This window comes from Mobula hypostoma, chromosome 12 (assembly GCF_963921235.1).
Source record: "Mobula hypostoma chromosome 12, sMobHyp1.1, whole genome shotgun sequence".
In the NCBI taxonomy this organism is placed as follows: domain Eukaryota; kingdom Metazoa; phylum Chordata; class Chondrichthyes; order Myliobatiformes; family Myliobatidae; genus Mobula; species Mobula hypostoma.
The window spans coordinates 80996448-81013229 of NC_086108.1; the positions used below are offsets into that span (position 1 = coordinate 80996448).

General features: G+C 41.4%; 1 protein-coding gene across 3 annotated transcripts in view; it reads right to left on the bottom strand.

The window, feature by feature from the left end:
- Nucleotides 1–16782, bottom strand: part of kif2c (kinesin family member 2C) — a 71590-nt gene that overhangs the window by 18794 nt on the left and 36014 nt on the right. For all 3 annotated transcript variants that reach the window (XM_063065005.1, XM_063065006.1, XM_063065002.1), the window contains 4 exons: nt 13276–13339; nt 13107–13198; nt 10622–10764; nt 1501–1705 (listed from right to left, as the gene is read on the bottom strand). In XM_063065005.1, coding sequence (XP_062921075.1) covers nt 1501–1705; nt 10622–10764; nt 13107–13198; nt 13276–13339 — 504 coding nt within the window. The remainder of the gene's footprint in view (nt 1–1500; nt 1706–10621; nt 10765–13106; nt 13199–13275; nt 13340–16782) is intronic.

Below are 16782 nucleotides of genomic sequence, written 5' to 3' on the forward strand. Positions count from 1 at the left end.
TCCTGATGTGTCCCAATTAATTATAACCATATATAACCATTAACAATTACAGCACGGAAACAGGCCATCTTGGCCCTTCTAGTCCGTGCCGAACTCTTACTCTCACCTAGTCCCACCGACCTGCACTCAGCCCATAACCCTCCATTCCTTTCCTGCCCATTTAGCTGTCCAGTTTAACTTTAAATGACAACATCAAACCTGCCTCAACCACTTCTGCTGGAAGCTCATTCCACACAGCCACGACTCTCTGAGTAAAGTAGTTCCCCCTCAAGTTACCCCTAAACTTTTGCCCTTTAACTTTATCTTCTGAATCAACCTACCAAAACTCCTACGACAGTCAATTGTATTAGTTACAGCACATTTGGATTATGTAACATACAAAATAATCAAATAATTTATAATATTCAAAAGAGACCTAATTATGCATAATTATATCTGATTAAATTGTTTACTAGCATTTTAGAGAACACGTATTATGGACTGACACGCCAAAGCCACCATTTTCCTACAAGCTCTGCACCTTCCATTGAGAGTATACTAATGATCCTAATTGTCATGCACTTTACCTGCTTGTTTTGATTATTGTATGAATATTTACTTTTGAAATATTAGGAAATATTGTCTCCCATCTACATTTACCTCAATTGGAAAACCACTTAAATTCTTGAAACTCTGTAGAGCTCATAATAATCCAGCACAACTCTGTTGCAAAATTAAACATAACTATCATCTTCCCATGGTGTCAGCATTAACAAGTTTTTTTAAAAGTTATGTTTCAATAACTACAATTCAAAGCTGTGAAATTAAACAGAAAAGAAAGAGGCAAGGTCATAGGCAAAACAAGAGGGGAAACGTTATCTGGGAGCTTTTAATCTCTAACAAGCTTCTTGAAAGGGAAGAAAAAGTAAATTCAAATGCAATTTACAGAAAGGATTTGATAGGTACTTCACAGCAAAGCAATCCAAGACAATGGAACAGTTTGGTCAATTAGACAGTAACTGTTTTACAATAACTAGCACTGACACGACAAGCCAAAGCCATCTTATTATTCTGATAACAACATACATCAAAGTTGCTGGTGAACGCAGCAGGCCAAGCAGCATCTATAGGAAGAGGTGCAGTTGACGTTTCAGGCCGAGACCCTTCGTCAGGACTAACTGAAGGAAGAGTGAGTAAGGGATCCCTGACGAAGGGTCTCGGCCTGAAACGTCGACTGCACCTCTTCCTATAGATGCTGCTTGGCCTGCTGCGTTCACCAGCAACTTTGATGTATGTTGCTTGAATTTCCAGCATCTGCAGATTTCCTGTTGTTTTTGTTATTATTCTGATACTGTTGTTCACGCTAATGCAATAAACTTTTCATTGGGTTATTTTCCTTTCTTCTTGGTGGCATCAACTTTTCTGGAATATGATAATATTCATTAAACAATTACTCATTGAACAAAAGCACAAAATATAGTTTTTATGCGTCTATTTATATATCCAGGTGATAAATACTACCTTCAATGCAAGTAGACTCTTATTAATTTCTGCACCTTCCATTCGTGTTTGTCTGTCTGCACTGCTGGTATCAGCACCTCGCTCATTTCCAGCCAGATCAATGAAGGAAAACTGGCCATAAAGCTTATCATTCCTTCGCAGAATAATTTGAAAGATCGCATGAGACCTGGAAGAGTTATTATTTGCAGAAGTCTGCCCTGAGGTCCTATTAAAAAAAAGCAACATCATCTTTTAGAAGCAACCTTGTAGACTCAAGTTGGATACAAAAATACAATTAATTTCCTGTAAGGACTTTGAAATGCATGTGTGAATGAACTCTAAAGTGCTTCCATTTATTTTCAAATAACACTGCACAACAAAGATTTTGGGCTGCTGATCATGAAAATCACCATGAAATTTCCCCATCAAAAAAAAATCTCAGCTATATTTGTCATTTCAATTTATAAATCAATTAAAATGTAGACCACAATGTAATCTGGGAAGTTTTCTATCTTGTCTATTCTATGCATTGCGTTTATGCATTATATCAGTTTGCGCATGTTCTACACGCATAGCATATTGTGTCTGCCATTGGTCCCCAACCACCGGGCTGTGGACCGGTACCGGACCGCAAAGCATGTGCTACCGGGCCGCGAGGAAACGATATGAGTCAGCTGCACCTTTCCTCATTCCCTGTCATGCTCACTGTTGAACTTGAATGCACGCGAAGTTATCAGTCAGTCATGAACCTACAACTACTCGATGAGTAAAAATCAAACATCGCTTGAGGGTTTCTTTGGAAGAGATGGTAGGGAACATAAAAGGCCTAATGATGATGATAACGCAGAGACAGCTGAGGCCGAGACTGCAAAAAAAAAGCTTCCTTCAACAGAAAATACAACCAGTTGTACATAAAATATGGCTTTAATGCGACCGGTGACTTGCACGCTCCAAGCCCCCTGTGTGATATGTGGAGACAAGCTGTCTAATGAGGCATTGAAGCCCTCAAAACTGCTTCGGCACCTTGAGTCCAAGCACCCTTCACTTAAAGATAAACCCGTTGAGTTTTTTTGAGCGGAAAAACATGAGCAAGAGGGACAGAAGCAAGTGTTGAGAGCCACCACCTCCACAAATGCTGCTGCTCTGAGAGCGTTGTACTTAGTGGCTAGCCGTATTGCTAAGGCTAAGAAGCCTTTCACTGTTAGTGAAGAATTGATTCTGCCTGCTGCCAAGGACATGTGTCATGAACTGTTGGGAGAAGCTGCAGCTAACATAAGCTCCTCTTATTTACCCCTCGATCGTGACCCCACTAAGGAGCACCAGGCCATTGTCTCCCACACCATTACCAACTTTATCCGCTCAGGGGATCTCCCATCCACTGCTACCAACCTTATAGTTCCCACACCCCACACTTCCCCTTTCTACCTCCTACCCAAGATCCACAAACCTGCCTGTCCAGGTAGACCTATTGTCTCAGCTTGCTCCTGCCCCACCGAACTCATTTCTGCATACCTTGACACTGTTTTATCACCCCTTGTTCAATCCCTTCCTATCTATGTTTGTGACACTTCCCACGCTCTGAAACTTTTCGATGATTTTAAGTCCCCTGGCCTCCACCGCTTTATTTTCACCATGGATGTCCTGTCGCTATATACTTCCATCCCCCATCAGGAAGGTCTCAAAGCTCTCCGCTTCTTTTTGGATTCCAGACCTAACCAGTTCCCCTCTACCACCACTCTGCTCCGTCTAGCGGAATTAGTCCTTACTCTTAATAATTTCTCCTTTGGCTCCTCCCACTTCCTCCAAACTAAAGGTGTAGCTATGGGCACCCGCATGGGTCCTAGCCATGCCTGCCTTTTTGTTGGCTTTGTGGAACAATCTATGTTCCAAACCTATTCTGGTATCTGTCCCCCACTTTTCCTTCGCTACATCGACGACTGCATTGGCACTGCTTCCTGCATACATACTGAGCTCGTTGACTTAATTAACTTTGCCTCTAACTTTCACCCTGCCCTCAAGTTTACCTGGTCTATTTCCAACACCTCCCTCCACTTTCTAGATCTTTCTGTCTCTATCTCTGGAGACAGCTTATCTACTGATGTCTATTATAAGCCTACTGACTGTCACAGCTATCTGGACTATTCCTCTTCTCACCCTGTCTCTTGCAAAAATGCCACCCCCTTCTCGCAATTCCTCTGTCTCTGCCGCATCTGCTCTCAGGATGAGGCTTTTCATTACAGGATGAAGGAGATGTCCTCCTTTTTTAAAGAAAGGGGCTTCCCTTCCTCCACCATCAACCCTGCTCTCAAACGCATCTCCCCCATTTCACGCACATCTGCTCTCATTCCATCCTCCCGTCACCCCACTAGGAATAGGGTTCCCCCTGTCGTCACCAACCACCCCACCAGCCTCCGAGTCCAACATATAATTCTCCGTAACTTCCGCCACCTCCGACGGTATCGCACCACTAAGCACATCCCCCCCTCCCCGCTTTCCGCAGGGATCGCTCCCTACGCGACTCCCTTGTCCCTTCGTTCCCCCCCCCATCCCTCCCCACCGATCTCCCTCCTGGCACTTACCCTTGTAAGTGGAACAAGTGCTACACATGCCCCTACACTTTCTCCCTCACTACCATTCAGGGCCCCAGACAGTCCTCCCAGGTGAAGCGACACTTCACCTGTGAGTCAGCTGGGGTGATATACTGCGTCCGGTGCTCCTGATGTGGCCTTCTGTATATTGGTGAGACCCGACGCATACTGGGAGATCGTTTCGCTGAACACCTACGCTCTGTCCACCAGAGAATGCAGGATCTCCCAGTGGCCACACATTTTAATTCCACATCCCATTCCCATTCTGATATGTCTATCCACGGCCTCCTCTACTGTAAAGATGAAGTCACACTCAGGTTGGAGGAACAACACCTTATATTGTGTGTTGGTGGCGTGCCTGCGTGTGCGCAGCCCTCTGGTGAAAAACAATATCGTATCTGTTAAATAGGGGCTGCGGACAATTCTGATTTGATGGAGAATGGACGTGAAAGCACAGAGGAACATCTGGAGAAATCTCTGAAACGCCCGTCCGCTGCTGTCGTTACTGTGTGGTCGGGAATCTTTCGGAGGGTAGGCCTCAAAATCCCCGGCCTTGCCTGCTTTTTGGCGACCGAGAAGGAGGTCGAATCGTTCGGACAGAGATGGTGCTCAGTACTCAGTGTTGGAGAGCTGATCAGAGCTTGAAGTTTTCAGATGACTCAGAGTCGGATTGTGGTCAGCATGGCAGGGAGAGTTTTTCTTCCTTGTCCCATCTGCGCGAGATGTGGGACATTTGAGAAACTGTACTTGACTGTGCTCATGGACTTCTTCATCAAGTTATGGTATTGTGCACTGTTGTAACTATGTTATAATTATGTGGTTTTGTCAGTTGTTTCAGTCTTGGTCTGTCCTGTGTTTTGTGATACCACACCGGAGGAAATAATGTATCATTTCTTAATGCATGCATTACTAAATGACAATAAAAGAGGACTACGTGTCTTCATAATCTATATTCCGTCTGGGTAGCCTCCAACCTGATGGCATGAACATTGACTTCTCAAACTTCCGCTAATGTCCCACCTCCTCCTCGTACCCCATCCGTTATTTTTTTTTATACACACACACACACGTTCTTTTTCTCCCTCTGTCCCTCTCACTATACCCCTTGCCCATCCTCTGGGCTTCCCTCCTCACCCTTTTTTCTCCCTAGGCCTTCTGTCCCATGATCCTCTCATATCCCTTTTGCCTATCACCTGTCCAGCTCTTGGCTCCATCCCTCCCCCTCCTGTCTTCTCCTATCATTTTGAATCTCCCCCTCCCCCTCCCCCTTTCAAATCTCTTACTAGCTCTTCTTTCAGTTAGTCCTGATGCAGGGTCTCGGCCCGAAACGTCGACTGTACCTCTTCCTAGAAATGCTGCCTGGCCTGCTGTGTTCACCGGCAACTTTTATGTGCGTTGCTTGAAATTCCAGTATCTGCAGATTTCCTCGTGTTTGCGAGTTAACAAGATGGCACAGGTTTCTCTTTCAGCTACCACAGTTTCAGGAAGAAACGATGACATAGCGGAGGACATCGAAGCACAGCTGTTGGAACGGCTTAACGAGTGGTTTCACTACCCGAGTCAAAGAGGTTGCTCCTGAATGCCAGTCTACACACGGTGTCACACCCAGGGAAATGTGGTTAGCTGAAAAACGTCACTTGATCTTAACAGCGTATTGAGTGACATTGTTGACATTATCAATCACATCAAAGCAAAAGCCCTTAACTCAAGTCTGTTTGAGCAGCTTTGCGAGGAAATGGATATAGAGCACAAATGCCTTCTCTTACACACTGTAGTCAGGTGGCTATCAAGGGGGAGAGCCCCGACCAGGGTCTTTGAGTTAAGAGAGCAGCTACAGAGATTTCTTTCAGGAAGAAAGTCACCGCTGGCAGCACACTTCAGTGATGAGGAGTGGATAGCAAAACTGGCTTATCTGTGTGACATATTCAACCTGCTCAACGAACTCAATTTGTCACTTCAGAGGAGAATGACAATTGTCTTCAAGTTGGCAGATAAAGTGTCTGCTTTCACAGCCAAACTGGAACTGGGGACGGCGAGTGGACAGGGGCACATTTGACATGTTCCCAACATTAGCTGGGAATCTGGGAGAGAGTGAGGCTCACAGCTGGTGTGTGAACACCTATCTTCGCTGTTGACAGAATTCGAGCGTTACTTCCCAAACGCAAATGACCCAAGATGTGCAAAGGATTGGGTCCGTGACCCTTTTGTGAATGTCCCCGGTGAATCATCCATGTCAGCGCAGGAAGAAGATCAACTCCTCAAGCTTGCAAATGACAGTGGGCTGAAAAGTATGTTTGATCTGTCGGCAATCTGGATCAAAGTCAAGGCTGAACATCCTGAGATAGCCATGAAAGCACTGAAAACGTTGCTTCCATTTCCAACATTATATCTCTGCGAAGCGATGTTTTCTGCAATGAATGCAACGAAAACTAAATTGCAGAATAGACTGGACATAAGGGACCCTCTTATGACTTATAATTGACTTATCACTATATTCATGCGAGGAAAATATGCGGTGTGTTTAATATTAAATTAATCAGATAAACCCTCTTAGAAACAAAATTGAGTATATTAGCCACTGATAAGTGACTTATAGTTGACTTATCACCTATATTCCAGTCGTGATTAACCGCACCCCCCTTGGTTGGCCGGTCCGCAAGAATATTGTCAATATTAAATCGGTCCACGGTGTAAAAAGGGTTGGGGACCCCGGTGCATACACATTATAATAAAGTAATTGTATTTTCACGAGTATTTGTGATAGCAAAATGTCTCGTCAATGTTACAGCTGCGATATTTTCTATTGTATTTGTGGCAAGTATATGCTTAAATCTCAAAAAAGGTGCATGACTCCTCTTATTAAGAAAGCCTATGAGCCTAGGCTCCACACATTTGTTGTTCAATATGTACTGTCGATTTCAGAGCTTGGCTCAATGGTACTCGGTGGTCAATGCTGTTCGCTGTCCTAATGAAATGGTGAGAACAAAAGGTGACAGACTGCTAATTCTGTCCCAATGATATGGTGAGAACCATGTGACAGTCTGCTACTTCTGCCTGACCAGTGTGTCTGGTTTCTCTGCTAAAAGCAAGAAATCCATTGAATACCCTAATCTTCCTTCAGCCATGAGACCCGTGCTACATGACAATAGTCTTCCTGTACCAAAGTCACCAGAGACATGGAGTCTAGAGAAAGCAGCCAAAGACACCATGATGCACAAGCCAGGAACGGAAAACAGCACTGGTACTGATTTTGAACCCTTTATGTTGAGTGAGCATCATCTTATAACTCAATCAGAATGAAATAACCTGGTCAGAAACTTGGGTTTATCAAAGGCAAAAACAAAATTACTGGTTTCAAGACTGCAAGGATAGAATCTGCTGTCATTAAGTGCAAAAATTTCCATGAAGGATTTCGATATCTATGACAAATGTTACCCAGAATAACTGATGTCAAGATTAAGAAAGGCATTTTTGTCGGTTTACAGATCAAACAAATTGGCAATGATAGACAATTCAAAGAACTTATAGTGGCACCAAAGAAAATTGCATGGAAGGCATTCAAAGATGTTGTTGAAAATTTTCTTGGCAACTACAGAGCACCAAACCACATGCAGTTGGCTGACAACATGCTTCAAGCATACAAAACCGTGAAGTGCAACATATCACTAAAGATTCATTTTCTACATTCCCATTTAGACCTCTTCCCTGCAAGTCTTGGCACTGTCAGCGATGAGCAGGGTGAATGGTTTCACCAGGACATTGCAGTCATGGAGAAACTGCATCGGGGCAACTGGAACCCATCAATGCTGGTTGATTTTTGTTGGACACTTCAGCAAGAAGCCTCAGACACTGAGTACAAATAAAAATTATCAACAAAACATTTTTAGCTTAGTTGAACTATTGCAAAGCATCAGCACCATGATGTAATTACACGCATTATATTCAATAAAAGTTTATTTTTTGTTTTTCCAAATTCCTACGATGCAAGTAGCCTGAAGTTATATTTGTGTTCAGCTTCAACGTGGTCTATCATAAGCAAAATAACTTTGAGGAAACAACACTTTCAAAAAAAAATAAATAAATTACTGTCCAGTGGATGCGATGAGCCACAAGTACTTTCTGATCATCTTTCCACCAAACTTCCTTGCCAAGTGCAAGGCTCTGGTGAGAACTTTCTTATAGAAACTGCAGAGCCTCATCAGCAAGCACATTTGGAGGTAAACCCCATCACTGCGTGGAACAAGTGCACATCCAAAATTGTGTTGAAAAATCAAATTGACTAACAGCTCACCCAACCATAACTTACATGAAAAATACAAAATAAAATTTCAATTGCTTCATTAACTTGAGTACTCCTATTTACATAGATATAATTGAAAATTACATTAAATGATCCAGCTCTTCATAGCCTTTCCTCTCCTCTGAAATGAATAGAGTCATCATTTTCAAAGTCCAGGTTTAAGAAACAGATTCCGCAGTGTAAATTATCGGCAACTGCAGGAAATTGTGTTTTACATTGGAGTCCAGCAGAGGTATTTATCAAAACACTCACACAACTTGCCAAAAGCTTATGATCTCCAGGAATTAGGCAGAAGTTCAAATTTACTGACACTAACAAGGAAATAGTACGGAAGGAATTTCTAGAATTTGCTTGCGGAATGACTCTGACTAATTGCTGCCCTTCCCCCACCCCTGGAAAAGCCTGGCCAATAACAAGAACGACGTGTGAATTTGGAGATATCAAATCCTGATAACGGGCTGCTTCTGAGATTTAATTTAATAATTAAACTATCAAAACTTTAACACTCTATTCATCTCATCTAAGCCAGGACCAATAGTCTCTTTCCACCAGGCCATCAGACTGATTAACTCATGCTGCTTTGAGTGTATTTATTCTAAATTACTATGATTGCGCATTGTACATTTAGATGGAGACATAATGCAAAGATTTTTTACTTCTCATGTATGTGAAGGATGTAAGAAATAAAGTCAATTCAATTCAGTTCTAATGCTCATGGGGCAAATCAGTGAATGCAGTTTTACTGCATTTCGCTGATTTCACCAGTGTGCTACAAGTTAGGTGCTGGGATCTCAGTATTTTACAAATTTTACATGGAAGGCAGTAAAGGATGTGGCTACATGCATAAAAGATAAATAGGTTAGGTAAGTGTGTGAAGATCTATTCTGTGGAGTATTATGTGGGAAAATGAGAAATAGTCCATTTTGGCAAGAGAAATAAAAATGCATTTATCTAAACGGACAGAGATTGCAAGCTCTTAGGTACAAAAAAAGATCCAGATGCCCTAATGACAGATTCATGGAAGGCTATCATGCATATACTTTAAATAATTAAGAAAATCAATAGTATAGTGATTTTTCACAGCAATAGAATACTGTGAGAAATGAACAGAAAAGTAGGGAGGATTACACAGGGTATAGGTGACCCCACATTATACAACTCGCTTTTTGTTCTCTTTAGTTAAGAAAGGTTGCAAATAGTAGGTAGTTTATAGTTGGTTTACTAAAGCTCATATGTGAAATGGGGAGGATGCTTTGAAGAAGGACAAGAAAAGTTTTGAAGAGTGAGAAATGATCCCAAGGTATAAATGTTCCAAAGGGGTTTGACAAGATGGACAGGGAGAAAATCTTTCCTTGTAGTTGAATATATTATCTGGGAGCAGAGGGTTGGAGGAGTGGCAGTGGTTATTGTTTATTCAAATAAATTTATAGGATTACCCTGAATGACAAAGCAGGTCTGAAGGACTCCTGGTCCTAACTCCCATGTGTAGGCAATCACCCCAGATGTACTTAATCAAGAGCACAGTTCCAAATTTCCAAATATTTGTTATATCAGTACAAATTAAATCTTGTTTGAAAGGATTTAGCTTGATTTGTATCTACTCAAGAGTTACTGGTCAATCACCAAGAAGGAAAAGTGTTTACACAATTAGTTATTTCATGATTCTCAGAATAAACAATGTCCCACAATTAGAACATAGCTTATTAAGAAACAAAGATAGTTCAATTTACTTGTCATGAATGCCAGATGAATTGTGTCATTACAGTGGAAAGATGTAATGGTTTACTTTGGGAAAGAGGAGGTCAGTGGTGCTGGTAGGGAGGGGAACTTGATATAGATATCCACAAGTTATGAGAGGCATGATAGCATAGATAATGGGAATACAGCAGAGGTATCCTAGACCATGGGGTTTGAGGACAAAAGATTTTGCAGAAATCTGAAACACACTGCCTAAGATAGTGGATACACATACTCTCATCTTCTAAAAATCTGGATGAGCATTTGAATTACCAAGGCATAGTAGGTTAAAAGTGCTGGTAAATGAAATTAGTATAAATAGATCTTTGATGATCAGCATGGGCATGGTGAGCTGAAGGGCCCATTTCTGAGCCATATACCTTTTCCACTCAAAGTTTTGTTTTAACAACAGAATTTCTTCTGAGACAAAACAACAAGGGCTGAGGAGAGTAAAGCAAGGTTTCCCCATCTGCCCATAAAGAATATAGAAAAATTGGGGGTGAGAGAAGATAGTTACCTGTAATTATTTCCCATGTCAATATTCAGAATTACATCATCTACAGAGAAGACATCCTGCTCCAGCAGCCCGACTATTTGCACCTGTTGCTTATTGTCTTCCATCATACGCAACTTTGTTTTCTTGTTCAGGAGATCAAATACCTTTATAAGAATTTTCAAAATGAGAACCAGATGAATAGCCAACAATGGAAGCAATATTTATTTGAAAAGTACAATATCAAGTACGTTTTCACTTGTTCTGCTTCAAAGATTCAATGTATACAGAATACAACTGAGATTTGCTTGCAAATTGGTTACAGTAGTTTCAATAAAAGATGGCGTTTTTAAAAAATCCAGATCAAATCAAGTTTAATTGTCATTCAAACCATACATGGATAAGCTGAATGAGACAGCGTTCCTGTCTCACACAAAATTATGGTTTTATTGAGGACAGGAATCACGGTAAACTCTGCTAATTTTATTTTGGACAGCAAATTTGTGATTATTTTCTGAATGAGCCTCCTTAATTGAATATATTTTGAAAAACCACTTGGAATGATCCTAAGCTTTTCTATTGCTCTTGAGGATTTAGAAAAGCAGTCAGTCTGTGTTTCCATTTGAATAATTATAATTACTTAATTTAGTCACCTCTTTTCTTCAGTGCTGATACTTTAACAGTTAAACACCAGCTCTTCAGCTTGCAAATTTAAAGATTTAACAAGGAATTATAGTTTGAGTCAATGCTTTCCTGAAACAGCTTTTGACATACCAAATGGATATGGTAACCTTCACAAAATCTGTTCTCCTTGCGGCTTTAGCACTAATTTGATCTGCATTTTCACCTCCATCATCATTTAAAAACAGGGGATAACCAATTTGTGGATATACCATAGCCACTAAAAACTAGCAAAGTTAACTGATGAAACTGCAGAATTAATGTACAGTATATAGGTGATTCTTACTATAAAATTGACACAGGTTATTACATAATGACTGGGAACCACAAAAAAAATTAAAAACAAATATTTGTTGCACCGTATAAACCCCAATATTACTTTCCTCTCTGTTGGGCATTCCCATATTCTTTAAGAACCTGAGTTGTTTTATTTTACAATTTACATTGGTACAGTTAACACACAAGTTCTATGTACTATGCCACATTTAAGTTTGCCGATGACATGACTGTCATTGGCTGAGTCAAGGGTGGTGATGAATCAGCATATAGAAGGGAGATTGAAAAATCTGGCTGAATGGTGCCACATCAAGTTCTCACTCAATGTTAGCAAGACCAAAAGGCTAATTATTGATTACAAGAGGAGGAAACTGGAGGTGCTTGAGCTTGTCCTCAGAGGTGGCGAGGGTCAGCAGCTTTAAGTTCCTCAGTATTATCATTTCAGAGGATCTGTCCTGGATCCAGCACGCAAGTGCCATTATGAAGAAAGCACAGCAATGCCTCTACTTTCTTAAGACTTAGCGAAGATTCAGCATGACATCTAAAACGTTGACAAACTACTATAAATGTGTGGGAGAGTAAATTGACTGGTTGCATCATGGCCCTTGTACAGAAAAGCCCACAAAATGCATTAGACACATCCCAGTCCATCGCAGATAAGCATCCTCCCCACAATTGAACACATATACACGGAGTGCTGTTACAGGAAAGCAGCATCTGTCACCAGGGACGTCCACCACCCAGGACACACTCTCTTCTCGCTGCTGCCATCAGGGGATGTAAACATAAGAAATAGTAGACCATCCAGCCCATCGAGCCTGCCCACCATTAAATAAGATCATGGCTGATCTGTCTGTAAACTCAGCTCCATCTACCTGCCTTTTCCCCATAACCCTTAATTTTTCTACTATGTAAAAACCTATCTAACTGTATCTTAAATATCTTTAGTGAAGAAGCCTCAACTGCTTCCCTGGGCATAGAATTCCACAGATTCACCACTCTCAGGGAAAAAAAGTTTCTCCTTCCCTGAATCTTGAGGCAATGTCCCCTAGTTCTAGTCTCACCTACCAATGGCAACAACTTTCCTACTTCTATCTTATCTATCCTTTTCAAAATTTTGTATGTTTCTATAAGATCCCCTCTCATTCTTCTGAAGGTGGTGATACAGGAGCCTCAGGACCCGCACCACTAGGTTCAGGAATAGTTATTACCATTCAACCAGTAGGTTTTTGAACCAGAGGGGATAACTTCATTCGCCCCATGACTGAACTGTTCTCACTTTCAAGGACTCTTCATCTTATGTTCTCAATAATAATAATAATAAATAAATATAATTTTATCCCCTCCTTTTTTGCATTTGCAGTTTTATTTTTTTGCACATTGCTTACTTCTCTGCCCTGTTGGGTTTGCTCTTTCATTGATTCTATCGGTTTTTTTTTGTATTTATTGTGATTGCCCGCAATAAAATGAATCTTAGTGTTGTATATGGTGACATAGATGTATGTCAACAAAAAAAATTATTTGAATGTTGATTCAGAAATTGTAAACTCACCTTACCACTATAGATTTCAAAAAAGCTTACAAATACTTTCAGATTAAGATCCTTGTATCGGGGTTGTTCAAGCAGCAAAAATACATCTTGACCTGAAGAAGAAAAGTTGAACTTTATAATTTGACGATTAAACGATTATATTTTACAATCATTTTTGTCTATTTCTTACTTGCAAGAGCATAGATTCCTTTGGAGCAGTCTTGATTTTTCCCAGAGAAGTCACCTCCCATTGTCTACATAAGAAGGATGGAAATATTGAAACATTTTGTTTTGACTGAATGATTGCTAAATTAGCTAAGAATCAAGGCTCGCTGTTGCAAATCATTACGACACCTACATAAAAGCATGCAAGTGACTTAGGTAATAACAACCCCTTGTTTTCCCCATCACCACCCTATTTTTATATACAATAGGTTGGGGCTCACCATTTAATAGGACTCCATTCTATTGGAATTTATTATCCAGTTAATAACAGAATTAGGATCAGAGTAATATCATTAGCACATATCATGAAAATTGTTGTTGCAAAGCATTAAAAAGCTACAAATTATAAGTACTGTATATATAAAAAAGTAAATTAACCAAGAGAAAAATAGTGAGGTAGTGGTCATGAACTCATTTTCCATTCAGAAACCGGATGGCAGAGGGGAAAAAGTTGTTCAAGAGACACTGAGTGTGTGGCTTCAGGCTTCTCTACTCCCTTCTTTGATAACAATAAGAAGAGGGCACATCCTGGGTGATGGGCATTCTTGATGATGGATGCCCTTTGTTCAGGCATCGCCTTTTGAAGGTGTTCCTAATTCTGTGGAGGCCAATATCCATGATGGAGCTGGCTGAACTTACAGTTCTCTGCAGCTTTTCCACCATCAAGTGCAGTAGCCCCTCCATACCAGATGGTGATGCAACCAGTTAAAATACTCTCTACGGGCCATCTGCAGAAATTTGAGAGAGTCCTTGGTGACATACAAACTCTCCTCAAACTCCTAATGAAATAGAATGCCTTCTTTGTAAATGCGTCATTATGTTAGGTCCGGGATAGATCTTCACTGATGTTGACACCAGGAACTTGAAACTGTTTACCCTTTCCACTCAATGAGGATTGATGTGTGTTCCCTCACTTTCCCTTCCTGAAGTCCACAATCGATTCCTTAGTCTTACTGGCATTGATTACAATGGTGTGAAGACACCACTCAATCAGCTGATCTATCTCACTCATGTATGCCTCCTTGTCACCATCTGAAATTCTGCCAGCAACAGTTGTGCCAGTGATAATTTTATAGATGGCATTTGAGCTGTGCCCAGCCACACAGTCATGCATGTAGAGAGCAGAGCAGTGAGCTAAGCATGCAGCTTTGAGGTGTACGCGTATTGATTGTCAGTGAGGATGAGATGTTATGAGAAGTTTTGGAAATTGTTGATTAGAATTGAGGGTATGATGGTGTTTAATGCTGAGTTGTATTCAATTATCAGCAGCCTGATATAGGTATTGCCATTGTCCAGGTGATCCAAGGCCCAGAGGAGAACCAGTGAAATTGAAGCTGTTGCCGAGCTATCGTGGCAATAGACAAATTAAAGCAAGTACAGGTCTTTACTTAAGCAAGAGTTGAAAGAGTTGATTCTGGCCATGACCAACCTCCCAAAGCTCTCCATCACAGTAGAAGTGAGCGCAAATGCACGATAGTCATGGAGGCAGCTCACCCTGGGCACAGGTATAATTGCTGCCTTTTTGAAGCAGGTGGGAAACCTCTGATTGCAGCAGTAAGAGTTTGAAGATATCCCTGAACACTCTCACCACTTGGTTGGCACAGGTTTTCAGTGTCCTATCAGGTACACCATCAGGGCCCGATACCTTGCGAGGGCTCACCCTCTTGAGATGTTCTGACGTTGGCCTCCGAGTCAGAGATCCCAGGGTCACCAGATGCTGCAGCGATTTGCACAAGTGTAGTTTTAGTCTCTTTTTCAAAGCACGTACAAAAGGTGTTGAGCTTAATTGCAAGTAAAGCATCATAGCCATCCATGATGTTAGGTTTCACCTTGTAGGATGTAATAGTCTGCAAACCCTGCCTCAGCTGATATGCATCTGATTCCATCTCTAACTTTAATCAAAATTGTTTTTTCACTGTTAAATAGTCTTCTGTAGCTCATACTTGGACTTCTTGTATAGTTTTGGGTCACTGGTTTTGAATACCACATATTTGTTTATTTATTGAGATACAGTGCGGAATAGGCCCTCTGAGCCACACCGCCCAGAAATCTCCCTATTTAATCCTAGCCTAATCACAGGACAATTTACAATGACCAATTTACATATCAACCCGTATGCCTTTGGAATGTGGGATGAAACTGGAGCACCTAGAGGAAACCCATGTGGTCATGGGGAGAATGTATAAACTCCTTACAGGCAGTGGTGGGAATTGAACCAGGGTCGCCTGTATTGTAAAGCGTTGTGCTAACTACTACACTACCATGCCGCCCTCAGCAGACTAGGAATCTTTTGGTTCATCCGCAGCTCTTGGTTTGAGTATGTCCAGTATGTTCTCGAAGGTACACACATTATCACAGGTCTCAGTGACAACTGTGGTGTATTCATTCAGATTCCGAGAGAAATCCCTGAATATTGTCCAGTCTACTGACTCAAAGCAGTCCTGTAAAGTGGTCCTCTGTCACCCTTGGTCCTCGCCACTGGTGCTGCATTTTTTAAGAAATGGAGTTTGAATCACTTTAGGCTGTTTTGCAAATATCAGAAGCTTGCATAAATATTCTAAAGTCTTTAGATAATTTTAATAGCTGGCAGTCAGATCATATATGGAATATAAAGGATCTGGTTTTGGCAACTTGTACAGAACATGACAGCACAGTTAGGCCCTTTGGTCCATAATGTTGTGACAACTCTTTAATCTACAACATAACCCTCCATTTTTCTATGATCCATGTGCCCATTTAAGAGTTTCTTACATGCCCCTAATGTATCTGTCTCTACCAGCACCTGAGGTAGGATGTTCCATACACCGACCACTCTGTGTAAAGAATATACCTGACATCACCCCCCCCACCCACACATACTTTCCTCCAGTCACCTTAAACTTATGCCCTCTGGTATTAGCCATTTCTGCCCGGGGGGGGGGGGGAGTGCGTAAAGTATCTGGCTATATACTCAAACTGTGCCTTTCACCATTATGTACATCTCTATCAAGTCACCTCTCATCCTTCATTTAAGCATTGAAGCAGATCAGAGTGAAACATCTATAGGTCAGATAAGGTCTAACTAGTGCTCCTCTCTCCAGAATCTCTAACATCATTACTTTGTGGAATGCTCTGCTGCTGGAAATACATATTCAGAGTAGCTATTCATTTGAATGGGATTGCCAGACTAGATGGAAGATCTAAGCAAAAGCAAACAGTTTTCTTTTTGCCAATCACCTGTCCAGCTCTTGGCTCCATCCCTTCCCCTCCTGTCTTCTCCTATCATTTTGGATCTCCCCCTGCCCCTCCCACTTTTAAATCTCTTACTAGTTCTTTCTTCAGTTAGTCCTGATGAAGGGTCTCGGCCTGAAACGTTGACTGTACCTCTTCCTAGAGATGCTGCCTGACCTGTTGCGTTCACCAGCAACCTTGATGTGTGTTGCTTGAATTTCCAGCATCTGCAGAATTCCTCGTGCTTGCATACGTAATAAAC